This window comes from Lontra canadensis, unplaced genomic scaffold, assembly GCF_010015895.1.
Source record: "Lontra canadensis isolate GAN:19392208 unplaced genomic scaffold, GSC_riverotter_1.0 scaffold39, whole genome shotgun sequence".
NCBI lineage: Eukaryota > Metazoa > Chordata > Mammalia > Carnivora > Mustelidae > Lontra > Lontra canadensis.
Genome location: NW_022631033.1, coordinates 1824567 through 1846301, shown reverse-complemented (window position 1 = coordinate 1846301; position 21735 = coordinate 1824567). Strand labels below are relative to the sequence as shown.

At 56.0% G+C, this 21735-nt stretch overlaps 1 protein-coding gene across 1 annotated transcript in view; it reads right to left on the bottom strand.

The window, feature by feature from the left end:
- The window catches only part of MYOM2 (myomesin 2), a 73316-nt gene that overhangs the window by 20837 nt on the left and 30744 nt on the right, over positions 1–21735 (bottom strand). The window contains exons 14-28 of the mRNA XM_032869814.1: positions 21283–21410; positions 18269–18452; positions 17336–17510; positions 15938–16059; positions 14315–14502; positions 12662–12788; positions 11372–11550; positions 10197–10311; positions 9046–9202; positions 8859–8965; positions 6753–6797; positions 6075–6211; positions 1735–1879; positions 1557–1616; positions 566–633 (exon numbers count right to left, since the gene is read on the bottom strand). Of these exons, the coding sequence (XP_032725705.1) occupies positions 566–633; positions 1557–1616; positions 1735–1879; positions 6075–6211; positions 6753–6797; positions 8859–8965; positions 9046–9202; positions 10197–10311; positions 11372–11550; positions 12662–12788; positions 14315–14502; positions 15938–16059; positions 17336–17510; positions 18269–18452; positions 21283–21410 (1937 nt within the window). The remainder of the gene's footprint in view (positions 1–565; positions 634–1556; positions 1617–1734; positions 1880–6074; positions 6212–6752; positions 6798–8858; positions 8966–9045; positions 9203–10196; positions 10312–11371; positions 11551–12661; positions 12789–14314; positions 14503–15937; positions 16060–17335; positions 17511–18268; positions 18453–21282; positions 21411–21735) is intronic.

The following is a 21735-nucleotide window of genomic DNA, read 5'->3' as shown; positions in this document are numbered from 1 at the left end:
CCTGGGAAATGGCCAGCATAGCACGGTTAGTTAACACATCCGTCCCCTCGTGCAATCACTCTTTTTCTGGGACAAAACCAGGCATTACTGGTCCCCGGTCCCTGCTGTAGTGCTGTTCCCGCAGCTCGTGCTCCTGGAGTTCTGTTCCTGCACACGCAGGTTTGTAGCCGCCGCAGGAACAAAGGCTTACTTCAGTGCTCGATTCTTAGGACAAAATCTAAGCTTCTTATTTCCAGAACATTCCTTCTTTCTTTAAAGAAACCATGTGAGCAGCGTGGAAATTACCAGATGTCTTTCACAGTAGCGAGCTTCCCAAACGGCCCCTCGCTAAAACTCTTAAACATTTAAATCGCCTCTGACTGTCCCCTGCACGTCGCCGTGCCGCAGTCCCTCCGGGAGGCGCGGACACTGCAGTCTACATGGAGAACACGGCGAGACTCGAAGTCACGCGGCACCCAGCACACTGCGCGGGTTCGCATCCCGTGACCGGCGGACGCTTCCCGCGAGGCCCGCCACAGCCCCGCGGGGAGAGCTGACCGTCCCCTCGCTGGAGCCCAGGCCTCACCTTACAAACAAGCCGAACTTCACACTCGTCTGTAACATCCCAGTGCAGGTACTCCGCAAAGTGAGGGCCTGAGGGAAAACAGGGAGAGATGGTTTTTTTAAGGGAAAGAAAAGGAAAGCGCACACACGCGTCTGGGCGTGTGCTTACTTGCATCTCTGAAAGCGCTTTCGGCAGAACAGCTGTGCTATGCGACGGGACGGGCCGGGGCCGCGTCTGCACTCGCATGTCATTCACGCGGTAAGTACCGAGCTCTGCCCCGCAGGAAGCTACAGAGCAGACAGCGGCCGTCCCCAGACGCCCCAGGTCCCAGCCCCCTGACACCGGCTCAGGAGGAGCTCAGGAGGCGGCGTCGCGGAGTCCACGCGCTCATGACAGCTCCTGGGAAGCCTGAACCCCAGCTCGGACTTCAGACGGTGCCCCAATTGCAGAGGTGACCCTGGAAAGCCATGTCACTGTGGGATGGCCAGACCCCAGGAGATGGAAATGTGTGTGTGGACAAGGGCGAAGGCGAGGAGAGTAGCCGACCGACCCGGAGGGTTGCATGGGGCGCGGCGGGAGCGAAATGCACGTCCCTGGGAAGGGCGGACGCAGCGAGCCCGCAGTCATGGCCGTCTGTCACATGGCTGCCCGTCCAAGTCCCTTACACCAGGAAGAAATGAGGGTCTGGGGTCACCTCCGCCTCAGCGCAAACAGAGAGACGACTCGGTTCGCCGGCCGGCCCCTCAGCCACCCTGACCACGTCCTTGACTCAGGAACAGGAAATACAAACAGTAACCTGTAGGTTCTGGGGCTTTTCAAGGTAGAAGCAAGACAAAAACTCAGATGAAAATAAATGTAAAGTGCAAAGAACGGAAAAATACCCAAGTTTCCACGGATGGGAAACGCCTGACTTTGTGATCATTTGTAACAGCGTTTACAGCCGCTTGGCATCGAGCTGAATCTGTTGGGAGCACTCCGTGTGCTCAGCGCCTGGGGGCGAGCCCAGACCTACCTTGCCTCCTGAGGAATTCCTTCCTTTGAAATTCAGCCTCGTCTAGGAGAGCCTTGAACGCTGAGGTCAATATGGAAAGGAAAAGAAATGAGAAATGTTTGAGTCTGTGTGGTCTGAGCAGCTCGGGGACTCGCGGCCTTCCTCTCACAGGTGCACAGACGCACGCGGGAGGGCGTACCATCTCCGATGAGAACCAGAGAAGACTGATTCTTGGCTTTTCCGTCATGTATCTGCACAGTGTAGGTGCCTTCGTTCTCAGTCGTAAATCGGTCCATGACCATCTCGATAATGCCAGTAGCTTTGTCGCACTTAATTCTGTGTTTCTGGAAGCAATGGTGGAGGCAGGGAATTAATGCCCAGCGAGACTCCTTCCCCCGGTTTTGTCTCTGACTTTGACCGTCGCATCTACCACTACGCCCCAAGGGACTGTGACACACACAAAAACGCAAAATGAGATTGTACCCGTGGAAACTCTCGGTGACCCGTGCATGAACCAAGGGACACATGTGCCCACCTGGTGAGGCAGCCCGAGGGCTGTGCGGGAGTTGCCTCCTCCGGGAAGGCTCCAGCAGGGACGGCACACACCCGAGACCGGCAACCGGCCCAAGGCAACTCAGGACATGATGAAAAGGCGGTGTGCCCATAAGGGCACCCCTCACGGACCATGAGACAGAGCTGGCCGGCAGCACCCCACCGTCAAGCACCATGCTGTCTGTGCTCTGAGGTCTCAGAACCATGGCTTCAAGGCCACCGTGTGGACCAGGGCCACAGAAGCCAGGTGTCAGGTGCACAGAGACTTTCTGGAAGAGCATGCGTGTCCAGGCAAGTCTGGTGCCTCACGCTCCCCTTACTCCTGAGGCCCAACTTGATGCAACGTCTTTACCTCCTCTGCTCTGTTCCCTCCAGACTGGAGCAGGGAGGACCCACTGGGAACTGCCCCAGGAGTCGGCAGGGTGCCCTTCCCTTAGCATCCTGGCTGCTCACGCGTCCCCTTCCAGGGCAGACCGCCGCCCTGTCCAAGTGTCCACCCACTGCCTGCCACACATCCTGCCGGACAGCGAGCCTCCAGAACCCGGACTGTCCTCACCCTTCCCACCCAGCGCCTGTGTGCCCGGAACGCAGTGAGGACCACAGAGATGTGTGTGGGATTCTCACTGACGAGTTCATCTCACCATCCGGGGCACCCCACTGCCTGTGGTTCCGACAACCACACTGTAATTAATTCCCTACCAACAGCATCTGGTTGGGGACACGTCCCCACACCATCGAGCCCATCCAAAGCTCAGCTTTCTCTCACACTCCGCTCTCTTGGTCGTGACGGGCTCACAGACACCAAATTGTTTCCTGGTGGCGAATGGACAATGTCTTCTTCCAGCCTTGGACCAGACGGTATCTGAAACGGAGCCAGGATCGCGGGGGCAGAAGAACCACATCCAAAGACTGAGTCATCTCAAAGGCAGGGAGTGTGCAGGCTGTGGCCCTGGGGCTCAGGGTTCTTCTCTCTGGTGGTGGCTTGCGATGTCCCCGGGAACCCTCCCTGGAACAGGGACGCTCCCTGCAGACTCTCCGTCTCCCTGTAAGCCCTGCAGGGGGTCCGGCAGGGTCTTCCCGACCCGAACCCTGGTCTCAGCCCTGCAGGGGGAGGCCCGGGGACCGGGATGAGCAGAACAAACACCAGTGATCTGAGGTCAGTGGCGAGGAAAGCAGGGCCACCCAGGGAAGCTCCATTGCCCTCAGGAAGCACACTCAGCCTAGAATGCTCCCGTTCCTAAGAACGCAGAAAGAATGTCTATCTGCAGGCGATTTTACAGAAAACCTGTCAACAGAGGGAGGGAACAGACGCTGTGCTACTTCCACGGCGACCTTCTGTCTCTGAGCCCACGTTCAAGTTCAGCTTTCCAAGTGCCGCTGCCACAAGCGTTCAGATATGAGCAGAAGAGCCACGTGGCCCCGTTCGTGTGTGAGTTCACCTCCCCGAGCACCGGGCGCCGTTTCTAATCTCTTCTGCCTGACCTGGGAGGCTCCAGACGCCTCCTCCAGCTGCAGACCTCTCTCCTTCCACTGCTGTCCTCCGTTTATTCCCCTGCCTGTGCTCGGCGTGGGCAACGGCAGGGCCAGCCTGGCCTCCTGTCTGCCTCTCCAGACTCACCTCGGGCACCCCTACTCCAGAAACCCTCCTCGCCACCTCAGCCCTCCCGGCACTGTCCCTGAGCCCGGATGGCCTTGCAGGACTATTGGAAGGCCACTGTAGCCCAGTCGCCTGGTGCCCATTCTGCAGCTCCGGGACGCAGGCCCACACGCCCCCGAGGGTCCCTACCTCCTGGCTGGCTCTGGGGGACAATCAGAAATGATTTGTAAAATGCACGCAGGGGAGAGGAAGAGGATGACTGTGTTCCCAATGATCAACTGTGACACTTCTAGTCCTGCCTGAGCCAATATGACATTGAGGTTTTAAGAGACGGGACCCACCCCCTGGCCTTGCCTTCCAGCAGACACCACCTTCACAGTTAGACATTCCGCTGCGATTTCACATACATGACGCACACCATACGGTCATGGACTGTGTCTGCATGGGAAACTGAGCCAGGAGCTTGGTCTGTGGGACACGAAGGAGAGACACAAATGAGCACACACCAGCCTCAGCTCACTTTCGGAGCGGGTGGTCACCGAGAAACGGTCCCGGTCACAGAACACGGCAGCGTGTGTCCTCCGGGCAGACTGGCGGCGGCGGGAGGCAGGCAGGCAGGTGGGGACAGAAGCGAGACACCTGCACAGACAGGTGCTTGCTCGCTCGCTGCTTGCCCCGTCCTTCTGAACGTTTACTTTTGACCACGGAGAGCAAATGTCAAATCAATGAGACAAAGCGCCGTTCTTACTGTCCGACCCACGTGCAGGGACAGAACCCTGGGAGCCACCCCCACCGGGTCTGGAAGTAAGAACACGGGACTCTCACAGTCTTCGAGATACACTAGCTCTTCCAGTTTTCTCGGCTACGGCACTTCCGGGTCTGGGCAGGTTTGAGAAATTAATTAGGCTTCTTGCGATTGCCATTATGCAGCAGGATAGAGCTCAATGATTTTACGGGCGCCATAAATACAGGCCTTTATGTGACTCACACAAAATAACATCAGTCTCCACCCCGGAAAAGTCACCTGCGGATCGCCAATTAAACCAGTGAAATAGTGCAGCCCCATCCCAGAAGGTCAGCCACGCAGCAAAGACGTCAGCGTTTAAAGCCAGCTCTAAGCAGCAGGGAGGAAATGTCCATCAGAAGACCTTCCACAAATAAGCACAATTACGCTAAATTCTTCTCCATCTCACAGCACGGCCTCTGCTTAAAGAGGGTTTCTCCAAGTCCTCGACCGTACGGCACGCTCTCCCAGGGACAGAATGCGTGCCGCTGGCTTCCCCACAGCCGGAGGGAAACGCCTGCGTGTCCTCGCTGGCCACGGCTCCCTGTACCCCTTTCATGTCCGCTGCCGTCCCTCAGGGGTAAGACAACACACACAATCTTTGTCCATCCCGGATTTCTGCCCGACACCTGCTCCTCTAACCAGGGTAAACCTCACCAAACAGCCGCGGGGACAAAGCCTGGACCAGAGATGAGGGGCCCAGTGTCGCCGAACTGGGTGGACCCCTGTGTGGCCCGAGTGATTCCTGCATGTCAAGTGTCCCACGGACGTGTGGGCAGCGCACATGGACAAGGCATCCAGAGCCAGCAGGACGCTGAGCAGGCTGACGACACCATACACTGAATCCTGGGGGCAACGAGCAGAGGAGGTCAAGGCCCCTCACTCTCCAGTCAACACGAAAGGAAGGGCCCACTGAGCAGGTTTTCCCTCAGCTGCAAATGCCAGCAGCTGTGCCGGAATTCGTGGACAAGAAGTACACGGAAGCATACTTGGTATTCCACGGCCAGAAAAGGAATATTTACAATAATGGTAGGACTCATCGCACACAACGAAAAGCAGACCCAGGGCAAGAGTGTTTGTATCGTAGCATTCTAGACATTGTGGGCAGTCCTGCCGCGCTCTGCCCAGATGGGCCACAAAAGAGAGCAGCCTAAAAGTTTAGGGAAGGTATAGAAGCAGATCTCCCCGTGGATGCCTTCCGTGGGACGTGCTCGGTGAGCAGGGCCCGCAGACAATAGGGTAAGAATGCCCAACTTCGAAACCAGGGTCAAGAATGAGCAGGCCCGTCCGTTAAGGATATCCCGTGGCCCCCACGTCACCTGAAACTTTTCATAGCACCAGGCTCAGCGTCTCTAAAACAAAGTGACCGTTGTTTGGTTCTGGTGGGCCCAGATTTCAGGGACTCTGATCTCTCGTCTAACCCAGACCGGTCTCTGAACATGGCAGGACTCAGCCATCACACGTTCATCTCGCCAACCAGCTATGCCCCAATTTCTGCAGCTCAAAGGGGGATGAAAACACACCCAGGACCTGACCCGAAGTCACTGACCTCCCAAGGTCCTCCCCCGCCTCTCCGAACCTGGGGGTCACGCGCGCGTGAGCTCACCTCACTGTCAGAGACTTCTCGGTCGTTAATAATAAACCGGTAGCTGGCGTCCGGTGACAAGTGCTCGGCCTGCAGCCAGAAGCGAACCTGGCCCTTATCAAAAATCTCATAAGCTAATTCTGATTTCAGAGGAATTGCTATGGGAAGAAGAGAAATCGGAAGTCAATAATGCACGAGTCGTTGTCGGAGAAGGGCTGCATGTTGGAGGAAAACATCAAGCCGGTTACTGAGGTTTTTGAGGATGTGAAACCCCAGAGTGTTGAATTGGATCATGAAAACCAGAAAACAAAAACACACCTCAGGTTAGCCTGCTGGTGCAGGTAAAGCCCCGTGCCTCGTGGGCCGTGTGCTCACACTCCCGGCTCTCCCCGCGGACCGCGGCACACACTCGCCTGCGTGCAACTCCATAACCGAAGACCCCACCTGACGACTTGCTGGGATTAGGATCAGCTACGCGAAACCCCAAATTCAAAACTCTCTCTATGCAATAAAATTTCTGCGAATTGCATTATCAACTTGTGTTTGCTTCCAACGAGCAGGTGACAAGCGTGGAAGCTGCTCGCGTGAAAGGCAACGGTCGGTTCGCCTACGCGCTCCCCGTGAGCCCTGCGCCGCAACGAACAGGGCCTCCCGGCTCGCTGTCGGCCTGCAAGCAGGCAGGGTCCCACGCTTACTTACTGGGGTTCTTGATTTCGTTGCTCAGTGCGATTAAACGTTCGAGCTCTGAAATTGAGAAAGATACGTGCATTGGTTTTCGACCCAGACATGCAGAAGTTCGTAAACAATCACAAGTCTAACCCCGAGTGGAGATCTGGTACCACCAAGATTTAATTGCGTAAGAAATGCTAAGGAGGAGTGAAAAGGCAAACAGGATTTAAACCACCTTCGAACGCTCTCTCCTGAGACCCTCGCCGTGTAATAACCCTGCGTGAAGGGGAGGGGTGGTGGGCACGTGAGGCAGAGCCTTGGGGACAGTGGGGCTGGGGGCAGGGGCAGGCTTTGCAGGCTATCATTTCCAGACCCTCAAATTCCACATGAACTCCTTCCTAATATCGATCAGGCGCTGAGAGTGTACAGGGGGTCTGTGATTTTCCTTCCCTTTGCAAGATGTCCCTCAAAATGCTTTGCCCACCCAGGATTTCACTGTGCTGCGTTACTGCCACTAGTTAAAAATAAAACGATAAAAATAAATGCATCACTCCGGAAAGAGGCCCACAAGCAAGCCAAGAAACACGGAAGGTTCTGAGCCATTTCCTCCCTCCTTCCTTCCTTCCTCCTTGAGGCATTTCCTCCCTCCTTCCTTCCTTCCTTCTTAATTAGAACTTAGAAAAGAGACGGCAGTCACGAAGGTGTGTGTGAACACGCTTACTTGGACCCAAAAATGAGGTCAGACTTTTCCTGACTGGGTAGATTGGCTTGACTTCCCCGTTAGGTCTAATGGGAATTTCCATAAGTCAAATGAACAAAATCGGCAGCTCCCAGGTTTTATCTAAAAGAGTTTTTAAAGTTCACATACGTTTTAAAACATGCTGGGAGTTTTCATCCTTTGCAACTATATAAAATTAGAGTAAAAATGTCACCTACAAACTTAAAACTGGTACAGAGAAACAGAACACTTTTCAGGATTATTTAAGGATGTTTTGAGTTAAACCACTGAGTTAGGGTCAGAAATGGCAGCTTACAAGGCATTCAGAGCAGATTCTGGACCTGCTCCCGCCTGTCTCTGGACACGAGCATCCTGAGGACCCTGGGCAGCAGCGTCCACACAGACCCCCCGGCCGCTCTCCTGTGGGGTCTCGTTGAATCTGCATGAGTTTCCCCGTCTACCCAGCGTCAGCTCCTGCCCTGCAGCGGCCTGAGGCATCAGCACGGGGCCTCCTGGCGTTCGTCCCCGCCTCTCGTCCCTGCCCACACCGAGTGACCCTCCGAGTCAGGTATCCTCAGGATCACACTCTCACCTGCCCCACCCAACACACCAGCGGGGAACTTTGGGGTCAGCCCACCAGGCGCCAGGCTTCCCAGAAGACCCTGTATTTTAACAGGGGACTCTCGGCCCCTAGACAGCTCTAGAGACCCGGAGAACGCTTGACATCTGACCGAGCTGTCCCACACGACGGGGCTCCCTCTGCCTCACCGTGAGGCTGACCCTGACTGTGGGCAGGGTCCATCACAAGCACTGGACACAAAAAACTACAATCCCCAGCAGCACAGCGTCTGCCTCGTGAGCCCCGCTCACTGGCCAGGGATGCAGGTGCGTGAGTCCGCCCCGGACAGACCTGCCTGTCCCTGGGCCCCCGGCTGTGACCTGGCTCTTCTTTCTGCCGTCTCCTGTTTGCAAGAGAGCAAGAGATTTTGACTCTGCCGGCTGAATCTTATTTCACGCACAGAAAACATATATTTTTTTCTCCTACCATCCTGATTCTTCCATGCTAGAAGGGAAGGGGCAGCCCCCATCCGTGGTCTCACGCTAATCTCGTGGCCGTACTTGCCCATCCGCTCCCTTCCGCTTGCCAAGCTACTGAAATGCAGCGGAAACCCACCGTGGGCTCTACGGGGGCGCTCTAGAAGCCCTGGTCCCCGGTCCGGTGACTTGGGTGCAGACAGGGCATGAACGGCGGAGCACTCATTACACTGGTGAGGGAGCGCTCGTCTCTGCGATCGCCCCGCGCCCCGGCCCCCCACGAACAGGCGCCCGTCTCCTAAGCATGTCTTCTCCACGTTAGCGTCAGTGTCCCCTGCCGGGCCCCGAGCTGGCGTGCTCCGTCACCAAACCCCTGACGTTACCTTCCTCATCCAGGGCGAAACTGGAGGACACTCCGTCCGTGTCACTCACGGACACCGAGTAGGTGCCCAGGTCCCCTTTGTCCGGGTTTTTAAAGTACAGCTTCGAGCTAGAAGGAAGAACCGTGGGGCACGTTACGTGTCTGTCGGCATCCCCGGCGGCCCCCAGGCTGGCCGTGAGAAGACTTACTGGTCTCCCACTGTCTCCACCCGGAATTTCTGGTCGTCCACGAGCTCCTCATAGGCTTTGCACCACGTGAACTGGGACGCGTCCGTCATTTCTGGGCAGTCGAAGCTCAGGTAGATGTTGCCTTCCTCGTCCACGCCGGCACTGATCTCCTTCGTGCCTGCGGGAGAGGGCAGGGAGCGCCATGTCGCAAGCACGACATCCTGGTCCCCACCGAGTCATCGGCTTCCCCTGCACGGTCCCCTGGGGCGCTGAGTGGGACCCATGGGAGGGCAGATGCTCCCGGAGCAGGTGGCGGCTGGAGTGGACAGGGTTTTAAGTCGTCACGTCTCCATCTGTTCCCATCTCCACATCCAGTCCCGTCCCATGTAGAGGACATGTCAGCCATAAAGACCCTCCTTCTCCCCGAAATCTGACCCCTGGCCACTGGGAGGGCCCCGGGCATCCCCGATATCACGGCATGTGGCCTCGTCCCTCTGCCCTCCTTCCATGGGGGGAGGGGAGGGAACCTGCTTGTCCCTTCTGACCAGGTGGAGGCCGGCCCCACACAGACCCGTCAGAATCTGTCCCTGAGGAAGCAGAGACTGGGGAGGACCCATCGGCCTGGGCAGGCACAGACGCCATCAGTTACGGTGAAGGCAGAAGTACAGAGCTCCAGTGGCAGAGGATGTGAGGTCAGTCCCCAGAGAGAGGAGCAATGAGGGAGACAACACGGTCTCAGGGTTTGCGGACCCACCACTCCTTCCCTTCGTACCCTTTGAGCTGCCGTCACCCTCGGAAGCACTTTCTGCTGACGTCTCTTCCGTGGGCCTTCGCCACTTGCCCCCAAGTTCCCGACCAACAGCTTTCTTCTGACTCCCCGTCAAAATTCAGCAATAACGGGAGAGACCATCATCATCTCCGCATGCAGTCTTACTGCTCCAAATGCGGACCCCACCGACTGTGCACATGGCCTTTGGGGCCGCAGTGTGACTCGGGGTGCCGGGGCCATGCAGGGCCGGAGGACAGCCTGTCCTGTCCGCTGCTCAACACCATGGACAAGACGGCAGGAGCCAGCCTCCCTGCATCACGCACACAGACATGCGCACCCATCGCCCCCGCCTGGAGGCCCTCAGCCTCCCGCCGTCCTCCGCAGCCACACGGTCACGTCTCACCTGGTCGGGTCTCCAGGAGCACCGGCTCAGACACGTCCGATGGCCTCCCCACCCCTCTGGCGTTCACGGCCCGGACCCTGAAGACATAGGTCTTGCCCTGGTGCAGGTCACAGACCTGAAAAAGACAGAGACCGTGTCATGTGCTAATCGATAAGTGAAAAGGACTTTTCATTCTTCACATTTTACCATGCACATGCCCCTTTTCTGAAAGAAGGAAGAGCTTTGCACAGTGAGCTGGAAAAGCGGAAGGTGAGACAGACGGGAGGTGAGACAGACTCACACTCATTCACAGTCCGACTTAGCAAGAAGAAACAGACTCTCTTCCGTGCTGAGAGAGGCTTCCTTTCTCCTTCGCCTATTTCAAAGCAGAATTAAAATCACATATCCCGCTGGCAGCCGAGCATTCCTAGTCAACATAATGCTATGGGAAGAAGCATTACTTTAAATGTGATTGTAACCGGGCCAGAGTTCCCATCGTTTGGACACATCAAAATTAAGTCATTCTCTCCTTGCACGTGTGTAGCTTCTGTGAACCATGATCTCTGCTGATACGTAAAATACACACCAGCTATTTTCTCAGTCACTCATTGGACCAGATCTCTGGGAGCTGATTAGTTCACTTGGTGTGGATCAGAAGCTGATCTGGTCTCGCGGGGTTGGACGGCTGCCCACAGGATGCAGCCGTGCGCACGACTCAGGTGTGGGCTTCTGGTCAGCTGCCGCCGTCTACACCACACCACAGAGCCCACAAGCAAGCAGGCAAATCCTCTGCAGGAGGGCAGCGGGGACAAAGAGCCAGGACGGGTGTCTGACCCACCTGAGGACGGGAGTCACAACTGCCCCAGGGAGGGGTCAGCTGTCGATGCTAAGAACAGAACCACTGGGAGGACAGGAGAGAGGAACGTGCATACGCCCTCCTCTCAGGCATCTTACAGCTGCGCGTGCACGTGCGTCTACGCGCGCAACTTCTACGAGCAGTCACGAAGGACACGGGTACAACACAGGCCTGACTGCGGACACACAGCGGCCATCGCCCCCGCGGGGACCGTCCACAGTGCCACACGGGACGGTTTGAGCTGCTTGAGCGGCTGGCCTGGCGGCGTTAAGCCCATCTGCAGGAGGGACCAGAGACCCCATCCCAGGAGGGTGGGGGACATGGGAGGGAAGAGCGTCACCTTCAGATAACGGTTGGCGGTTGCTGCCTCGTTCACGGTGCCCCACTCCCCAGAGTCCTCTTCCTTATAGTCCACGAAATAGCCCGTGATGGGGCCACTGCCGGAGTACACGGGGGGCTTCCACAGCAGGACCAGGGACGTGTCTCGGACTTCACAGAATGTCAGATCATAGGCAGGACCTGAAAAGGCAGACGTAGTCGGCCGTGTGTGCACGCACCAACCCCGGGTGTCTGCTGCCGCGGGACACACGACTTCATCGGCTCCCAGACCTCACGACTCTACGCATCACATCAGACTTCTCACGCACGTCCCGGAGAACGTATGGAGCATGGAGGGGGGACAGTCGGGCCGGCGTCTGGGGACCGTGGGCACCGTGGAGTCACTCGTGAGTCCCTGTCAGCACTCAGGACCAGTAGGTGCGGCTCACAGAGAGAGCAGGTGCACGGACCAGGGACACGCGTGTCACCCGCACCCCCGCCTGACACATGCCTGCTCCTCGAGCCCCAAACACATCACCTGCTCAGACCCTGGAGACTTCCATAGGGGGCAGCGCGGACTCCCTGGGTCCAGTGGCCTCAGGCAGCAAAGGGAAAATGCGCAGGGGCTGTGCCTGAACTACGTCACCCAAATCTTCAGGGGTTGCTAAGCCCTTTGTGGGGAGCCCCAGAAAGTCTCCGGGAGTCGGGAGAGCTCTCCTTCCACTGGCTGTTCTAAGGGGCCAAAATTCGTTCTGTTAAACAAGGACCACTCAAAAGGAAAGGAGGGAAAAGACACTATACTCTGCGCACAAAATAGCTTCAACTTCAGTTTTGCTCAAAACAGGAGCATTTTACCCATCCCGTTTAGGTTCCTGACAGACAGAAGGCAACCAGTGAAGACCCAGGTTCTGAGAATTGATGAAAACAGACTTAAAACGTAAAGTCCTAATGCAAGCAGATTAGCAACTATCCTACGTTTTTGAACTAGAGGCCCCCAGGTCCCCTCAGGGTCTGGGAGAACCGGACCTCTCACACTGGAACCGCAGTCACACTCTGTGTCGTCTCATGGCCAGCACCAGGCCCTCCTGCCTGGGGCCGCCTTCCCTGTCCCCTCACGCAACCCCACTGACCACCCCACGCTCGTCACCGCTCAGCCTCTGCCAGGGGACAGGGCCACCTCATCGGCAGCTGCGCCCCGTGCCTGGCACAGGGCGGGACGCCCTAGCACGCACAGACAGAATGCCCACTAGTTCTGGGGCTCGTGACCTCATGACACAGAGGGCAGCTCCATGGTCCAGGAGGGGCCTCTCACCAGGCTCGGGCATGGTCCAGGCCTCACACTTGAAAAGCTCGCTGGGGTCCGATGGTTGCCCGATCCCGGCCAGGTTGACGGCAGTGATTTTGAACTCATAGAGTGAGCCTTCTGTCAAGCCCTCCACCTGTGGAGATGCATTTAAATTAACACAGGAAGTAAAAAACCACGTCACCGTCTGCTGGTTGGAGGAGTCACGACCGACTCCTAGAATGACCTGTGAGGGTGGGGGCTGGGCCAGTAAACTGGACGGTGTGGTCCCAGAGGGCTGTGAATGCAGCCGCCATGCTGTGGTCGCTTAGGGAACCTGACCACATTGTTTCATTCCTCCCGTCACTGTGCCTACGAGGATGGCACAATGACCCCCTCGAGAGCCCATCTGAGGCTCATGGAGAGGAAAGCCACAGAGAGTGTGTGGAATAGCAGGCGTGGGGGCCTGCCCTTAAGCCCATATCCCTTCTGCAGAATCCCCAGCTAGACCCCGAAGCCAGACTAGCCTAGCTGCATGATGCCCTACAACCCATCACCAACCCCCAGCACACGGACAGGCGGCCTTCAGGTCGCGCCTGAGGCCACATGAGGGTCTGTGCCCCAAAAGTACAGGGAAGGCCTTGACCAGAGCCTTTAGCCCTGCCCCACTGCATCCAGGTGACATCGCCTCCTGGAAAAATAGAGCCTCGAAAGCAAGTGTTTGAAGTCAAGAGTCCCATTCCTTGCAGGACGGAGCTCACATTGCGGCAGCAGCCGGCGTTCTGAAAACAAGAGGGTGATTCTCTCGGGAGTCAGGGCCCTTGTCCAGAACAGCTCGGCACAGCGGTGGGGCTGACCGTGCATAGATATCGGTAATGCCGCACACGCACCAACACGTGCATGCACAGTCACACACGCATGCGTGCATACGGGCTCCCACACACGTGCGCACATGCATGTACACAGACTCGCGCGTGTATGTGCGTGCGCATGCACACACGCATGCACACAGAATCTCTCACACATGCACAGACAGGCGCACGCATACACACGTACAGACTCCCACACGTGTGCGTGCACATGCACCAACCTGCACACACATACACACACGCACGCACACATGCCTGTGACCTAAACCACACAAAGGAGCAGCGGAAGGCTCAGGGAGGCGGAGAGAAAGCCCGTGGCTGGGGAGGGTTTGCCCCTGGACTGGATCCCAGATATTCCTACTCTAAGTCGATGTTCCTTCTCCTCTCTCTGCCCGGGCAGAACGTGTGTTTGGGCAAGCGGCTTGCTCAGAGGCCACACACACAAGTCTCTCTGAGCAGAACCGTGAAGAACAAGCCACGGGCAAGGGTGTTCAGACGGAACACCGGCTAAGCACGGACGCAGCAGCCCTGTACAGCCACGCAGTGACGGGCTGGGGGCCTGGGGCTGCTCCCAGCAGGGACACGACCCCCCACACCACCCGCTTCCTTGCCTCTCTACCTCTCCTGCGTCTCAAAAGAAAATGCTTCCTCGGGTCCAGTTCTAGAGCTTTTCCCACGAGGCTGTGACGTTTTCTGAACCCGCCTGTGTGTCGTGTCCCATTGTCTGACGCCCTTGAACTCTGGGTCACGATGGAAGGGCTCTGCCCAGAATGGGAAACCACCCAGCAAAAACCAGGGGCCCATAAGAACCAACCGTTAAGATCCTCTCTTTGATGGGCGAAGAATTGACCTCGTGCCAGTCCTTATGGCGCGCCTCGCGCTTGTCTATGTAGTAGCCGAGGATGGGGGCGCCCCCGCTGAATTTGGGCACCTTCCAGCCAAGGGTCATGGAGTGGCCATCGCAGTTCAGAAGCGTGACCCCGTAAGGATGCGAAGGGACAGCTGCAAGGACACACAGCAGGAAGGTCACCCCAGTCTCCGCCCCATCCTGCCCGGGGCCGCTCTTGCTCTGCAGAGGGGCCCCCAAACCTCAGCCATGCCTGCATGTTTTCATCTCTTCCTTTAAAGACAGTGACTCTCAGTCCTCTCTATTTACTGCTTCCTAAACACCTCCCCCAGGAAACCACACACACACACACACACACACACACACACACACCTTCCAATATTTCAACAACACAAGAGCGATCCATTATTCAAATCTGGCCTGGGTGGTTGAAACAACAGATTTTCCCCTTCCTCTAGGGAAAACCTCCAGGAGGAGCTTTCTTGTGACATCCATGAAGAATTACAGCCGTGCCCCATGACCAGAGATGCTGCACATTACTGCCCAGCCGGTCTTAATTTCCCACATCAGATCAGTTCAAGTGAGTATGAATTCACATGAGTTCGTTTGGAAATGGACCGTCTTCTCCAAGGGCCTGAGGGACGGTGTGCCTCTGTTCCCCGAGCTCTGGGCCCAGCTCCAGGTGATCTGCGTCTGGTCATTCTCTGTTACCCAAGAAACAGGTGACCGGGGAAAGACCTGTTCCCATCACAGAATAAAACTGTAGACAACTGCTTTGTTGTAAGTAGGAATGGTAATGTTTGGAAGTCCCTCCTGGGTAAAACAGACAGATCGGAATAATGACCTTCAAACAAAAGAACGATTTTGTGCTATCCTGACCACCTAAGTAGTATCAGGTTGGGCACTGTTTGGTTTTCCCTAACATGACTTTATGTGTTGTTAGGAGAGAAAGTTGAACTTCTGAAAATGTGATAATAATTTAATTAGACACAAAAGTAAATAAAGAGCAAAACATTTCTCTCAGGAATGAAAGGCTATCAGTATGACTCAAAATAAGTAGCATGTGACATTCGTGCCCCAAATGTCCCAGGGCATGTGTTTGTCATGTATGTAGCCCATTTTGTATGAAATCACCAGGGTGACAATCACAACACTCGTGGCCCCAGGGCCCACCTCTGAAATTAGGTCCCAAATTGTTTTATTTGACCAAAATCATTTCAAACAATAACCGTTTATGAACAAACCACAGAGTTCACATCGACATTTGGAATTCTCCGGGATGACAAAAGCCCCTTGAACTAAGACCAGCTGGAAAGGCCAATGATGTTTTTCTAGGTTACCAGCAACTTTGAAAGAGATGTTCATCCCAACACCACGCATGTCAAGGTGGGCACACACGTGCAGGGACATGTGACCTGCCATGAAGCCGTGTGTCCTCAGTGTGTGCCCTGCTGACATTTCATCTCTCCTCCCTCGGCCCCATGTTTCCAAGACATGCGGCTGGCGGATGAGAGCCCGCCCAGGACAGCATGTTATCGCCACCGCGAGCATTTATTCCCGTAGAGCTTACAAAGGCCCTCGGTTACTCACTGAGGGGGGCCTGGACCTTGATGACGTCGGACTCCTGCGAGTTCTCGCTTGTGCCGACAGCATTGACGGCCTTCACCCGGAATATGTACTGCTCACCGGTTGTCAGGCCATGCACCACAAACCTGAGCAAAACACCAGTCACGGGCATGACCATGCGCCTCAGCCTTGCCCTTTCTCCTCCAGCAGAGTAAAAATCATGGGAGTACTCCAAAATTTTTTTCACTGGGACTAGAAGGAACTTGAGTAGTTTGAGTTCTTTATATATGTATGCTATATATCCACTTTCCATTTCAATTCTAGTTAATGGATGCAAATCAACACACAGGGTCAGCAAGGAAGGCCATGATGCCTGGTTACACCAGGGGCAGGAGCGGCACAGGTCTGAGGGTGCAGAAAGCAACACCCACAGATCCTCTCTAGAGGTCACTGTCTCTGTGAGACAGCTGTCCCAGCTGCAGAATGGGACCATGGTCCCCACCTCCCAGCATCACTATAAGCATCAAGTGGGAACCCGCATAGGAGGAGCTCAGCAGAGGCCAGCACCCCGTCTGCGTGAAAAAGTCTGCTCCCCTCTTAGAGCCTGCAGACCTTTAGTGACCATTTACAAAACTCCATCTTGAGAATGCTGTTTTTAGGTTTTTGTCCTGAGATCTCATTCTGACTCTGCTGCCCATGGATTTGAAACATCTAACCATACTGTTCTCAGGGACATCTCTCCCTTCCTAGCCATGGCTTTTCCCAAGTTTCGTTTGTTTGTTTGTTTTTAAGTAAATTAAAAAGGGACAGATGGCTGAGCCGTCAGCAATAACCCATCCCCGGTGGAGAATCTGGCTGCCGCCTCTACGTACCTGAGAAGCATACCCTGGAGAGCACCTATAAAGTCAGACGTCCTGCACATCCGGCAGGAGCGGGGGGTAAACGGATGCTGGGGGCAAGGATGCTCCTCTCCGCCCAGCACGAGCTGACTTCCCCACCCCCGCCCTGCATAAGAGAGGGGACGGTCCCCCACTTTGTCTCCGTCAGTGGCTGGAGCAGAGGACTATCATTCATGCAAAGCCTTTTTAAAGAGTTCGAAAACTCAATATGGAAAAATAAAACACCTCGTGAGTCCTGGCTGCTGTTTTAACTTTCCTGTTGGAAGGTAAGCCTTAACTGATAATAACTCCAGAAGGACCAAGGTTCTAGAGTTCTCTCATGAACATGCTAACCATTCCAGCCCCGTGCTCTCAACCCACTCATCGGCTTTCAAGTCCTGGCCCCTCACGAGCAGAAAAGAAAACAGACACCCATGGAGGAGCCTCACGGTCGTGTCTGCCGGGGTTCACGCTACTCTGAGGGCCGCGTGACTCCCGACTGTCATGGGTCCTTCCCATACAGTGGGTCTGGGGCCCCCCGCACCTGTTGTAGCCAATGGGCTTGTGGTTGCACGGCTCCCACACATTGGACCCTGCCACACAGCAGTCCACGTAATAGCCCAGCAGGTCCTCCTCGTGCTTCGGCCTGTCCCACTGCACCACAACCGATGTCTTCGTGTTCCGCGATGCCAGAACCCGGCCCGGGGCAGAAGGGACCGCTGTACAGAGGAGGTAGAGTGAGGAACCATGAACAGTGTCTCAGTTCCAGAAGCTGTACCCAACAGCCTCAAGCCCTTTGTCCACAAGGAAGGGCTCCCCAAAATCAGACAAGGAGGGACGAGCAGCAGAAGTGGGCAGGGGACTGCCACCCAGGGCACCCTGGAGTTGCTGGACTGTCCTCTGTGCCTTCCCAAGTCCCACCTGACTCACAAGGAAAGGAAGGACAATCACTCGGTCTCCTGTACCCGCCCCCCAGAGCCATTAAATAGCACCTTCTCGTGACACACATGCTTTAGCTAACAGGATAGTAACAACTTTAAGAAAATAAGACATACTTCTATCAGATTGGCCGGAATCTGTAAGGGGATTTAAAACCCAGTCATGATCTGACCCTCGATATTCTCCACAGGGCGATTCTGAATTTCTGCAATTCCCTACAGCATCTCCATGGCGGGAAATTCAAGCCACATGGACAAGAAACTCCAGTGAGTTCGAGGTTTTCCAAAAAGCGACCAATGCCTAAAAATATTTCTAACCCGTTTGTTAGTTCCATAAAAATAAGATGGAACTTTGGAGAAATGCTGAGTAGCCATCACCATGGCAGAGAGACATCCATCCTTTGTCAACTGAGACTTCGAGGCATTTTGGCTCATAGGCAACATTAGCTGTCTTTTTCAACACAAGAGAAGGGCATCTGGTGTCCCTTACTCAGGGCCTGTCCCAAGTCGTGGCCGCTTACCAGCATGGCCGTACTCACCAATCATATCCTGAGCCTGGATGGGCACGGTGATCTCCGACGGGTCGCTCAGGCCATGCTTATTGGCTGACAAAACCCGGAACACATACTGCTTCCCATCAGCGAGGTCAAACACGGCGTACCGAGGGGACCTCACGGCCGTCTGCGCGTTGACCCGCTGCCAGGTCCCACTCCCAACCACGGACTGCAAAGGGACATAGGATTTACATGAGAAAGCTAGACCTCCCCAAAGGCGTGCTGAAGGCATGTTCTACTCTAGCTGGCCAAATTAATCTCCAGGGATGTCCGGGCAGTGAAGCCCATCCCTGGCCATCAATAACTCTTTTCTGAATTTTATGAAAAAGGAAACCAGTTTGGAAAAGCGGATGAAAAATTACCCAAAGCTGGAAACACTTACCAGTAAAATTTTTACGTGACAACAAATAAACTAAAAAAAGTAGGGGAATTTATACACAGGTTGCAGTTTTAGTAAAGTAGAATGAACTATAAGGGATTAAGGATAATTTGGGGTATTTATAAAATCCCATCACACTCAGCTGGTCTCATTTCAATTTAAAATTTTCACTATTTTAGGGGCACCTGGGTGGCCCTGTCAGTTAAGCCTCTGACCCTCAATTTCAGCTCAGGTCATGATCTCGGGGTCGTGGGACCGAGCCTTGTGTCAGGCTTCGTGCTCAGTGTGGGGACGCGAGATTCTTCCTCTCCCTCCGCCCTCCCCCAGCGCTCCTCCCACTGAAGTAAATAAATGTTTTGAAATACTAATAAATACACAGAATAGAATGTTCACTGTTTTGCAGCTATCACTGTAGTATTAAGATAACAGCAATCTGTATAACGGGCTGTACTAGCATGGGACACATCATGATTCCTTCCTGTGTTTGAAGACGCAGTCGCTGGCGTTAGCTGGAAAAGGTCCCACCAGATGAGGGCAATTACACCATTTAGCTAAATGTCACCCAGGAGACAAACTTTACCTATGACACATCAAGTATATAAAAGACTATAGAGAAAAAGACCACAAGTATGTTTATCCCGGATTGTGAAGAGGAGGGGTGTGGTGGGGTGGGCTCACTGAATGATGGACAGTGGGGAGGGCTCGGACTGAGCAAGCCGTGTTACCCGCGACCGGGGACCCACAGACCTGCACCTCTGAAACCAATAATACATTCCATGTTAACTAACTGGACTTAAATCTTACAAAAGTCCTGTGTGTGCAAACAAGTTGCAGTAGCCGCGCGAGGAAAAAAGTCGATTTTGAGCGTCCGGAAAAAAATGTGTAATGACTACTTCAAAGGACGGAAGCATCAGTGATTCTCGTTTTATTCCCCAAACGTCTCTGCACCTTGGCTGCAGGGTTAATTTTCGTCATCTGGTGTTGCATCACTGATAATTACTCGAAAAGCCTCCGTCCCATGTTACGCTTCCCTCTTCCCGGTGGGGACCTAACCCCTCTGTGAGGGGATCCTGAGTAGTGAGAGCAGGTGCACGTGGGCCCAGGGGACGGTGGCCAGGACTGGGAAGTCGCCCCAAACGACCCCGGCTTCCATAAGTCAGGGCCACACCTGAAGATTTCTGCTGTTGCAGCAGAAGCGGAGTCAGGCTCCTTTGGCTGACCCAGGACGCCCCGTGCTCTCCGTCGGGGGGACACGTCGCTGCGTCCACCCGGGAAGGGCGCCTCACGCCAGAGGGTGGCAGAGGGAGGGAGCGGGGGACTATCAGGGGCTTCCTGTCAGGCTTCTAGAAGCCCGAGCGAGGCGCGGGGGCCCCCGCGAAGTCAGGAGCTGCTCATGAGAACCGCAGGTGGGAGGACGGGGCGCAGGTCCGGGGGCTGGCAGGGACCCACGCGGGGACACCTCTAACCACAGGAGCACGTGTGAGGCACCGCCGACCCGGCCTCAAGCAGAACTCTCCCGGCGATGACCCCCGGGCCTCGGCCGGGAGACAGCAGGCCGGGAGGCGTCGGGGAGCCCACCGCGGGCGCAGAACGTCCAGCGACCCTGCACGGGGCCTTACGGGGCGGGACTCACAGCGGGGGCTGCGGTGCGGACCACCTGCTCAGGGATGCGCCAGGCACTTGCAGGGCCTCGACGCTGCGCGGCAGGGCCCACCCGCTCAGCCCTGGCCTCGCGGGAAGTGGAGATGGAGGAAAGCACATCCCGGCGCTCCTTCTGGGCCCTGGGAGGAGCTAAGGCACCCAAAGAGCACCCCGGACGGGCTGCGGATGCACCGAGCCGGGAGCGGACTGTGACACCGCGAGACGCGGCCGAACCGGCCCGCACCGGCAGCCCCGCACCGGCAGCCCCGCACCGGCAGCCCCGCACCGGCAGCCCCGCACCGGCAGCCCCGCACCGGCAGCCCCGCTCGGCGTGGCTCAGCGCCGGGCTCGCCCGGGCTCTCACGGGGCTCGCTGCCTGCTGGAACCGCCGAGCACCGAGGCTCCCCGGGGGCCGCGCCCGCCGCTTCCCCTCCTCCAGCCTCACGCGTGGTCCGTGACTCCCCACGGCGGGCAGCCGGTGGCCGAGCCGAAGGAGCCCCGGGGTTCTGCAGGCGGGGACCGGGTCCGGGCTGGAGCAACAGGATGGACTGAAGCGCAGAGCCCGAGCGTGCATGCGCACGTCACTGCGCTCTCGCTGCCTGTGCGTGTGCACGCGCGCGTGCCTGTGCGTGTGTGCACGCGCGCGTGTGCTTCTTTCCGGGGGTCCCCGCTAGTCCTCAAACCACCCATTCCATGGCCGCAGCCTCCGGAGCGAATCCCTGTACAACACCGCCACCACGTGGCCACATGGCTTATTACAGCCATCTGCCCTGCTCGCCAGGGCTCACGCGGTCCTCAAAATCTGCCAGATAGAACGTGTCCGCAGGAAAGAACCTAGCAAGCCCCGTTCTGGTAGGGGCGCCAGAGCCGGGGACGTGAAGTGACCCACCCTCACCGTTGCTCATCTCTAAAACCCATGGAGTAGCACAGTGTGATATCCTAGAGAGCTGCTGTGTCAGGACACACGACCGCAGAATACCTTTTCGATGAAATACATCAGCGGCTCCTTGCCGCGGGGAGCAGGTGGGTCCCAGCTGAGGACGACATATGTTCTGCTGATTTCTGAGGCGTGCACGTTGGTGGGAGGCCCTGGGATCTGAACATCGCCTACAAGAGCGACAAACTCTGTTAGCGCTGGATGAACCCCAGGTCACCCCGTTCACTGGGGGCCGTCGTGGGAGGGTCGCCCCTTGGGTGCGCTACCAGGCGCTAGGGACAGGCACGGCAGAGCTGTCCTTTGCTTCATTTCTATTTTGGGATTTAGAACCAAGTGTTGTTCCCAGCCAAGTAGAATGCACTGATTAAAATCACCTCATTATTTTTGTTGCTAACATGAGCCAGTCCATTAAAAAAAAAAAAAAAAAACAAGAATCTGATCCAAAATTCTTCCAGAGTTTCAGCTGGAAGGGGAGGAAGAAGATTCACCCAGAAA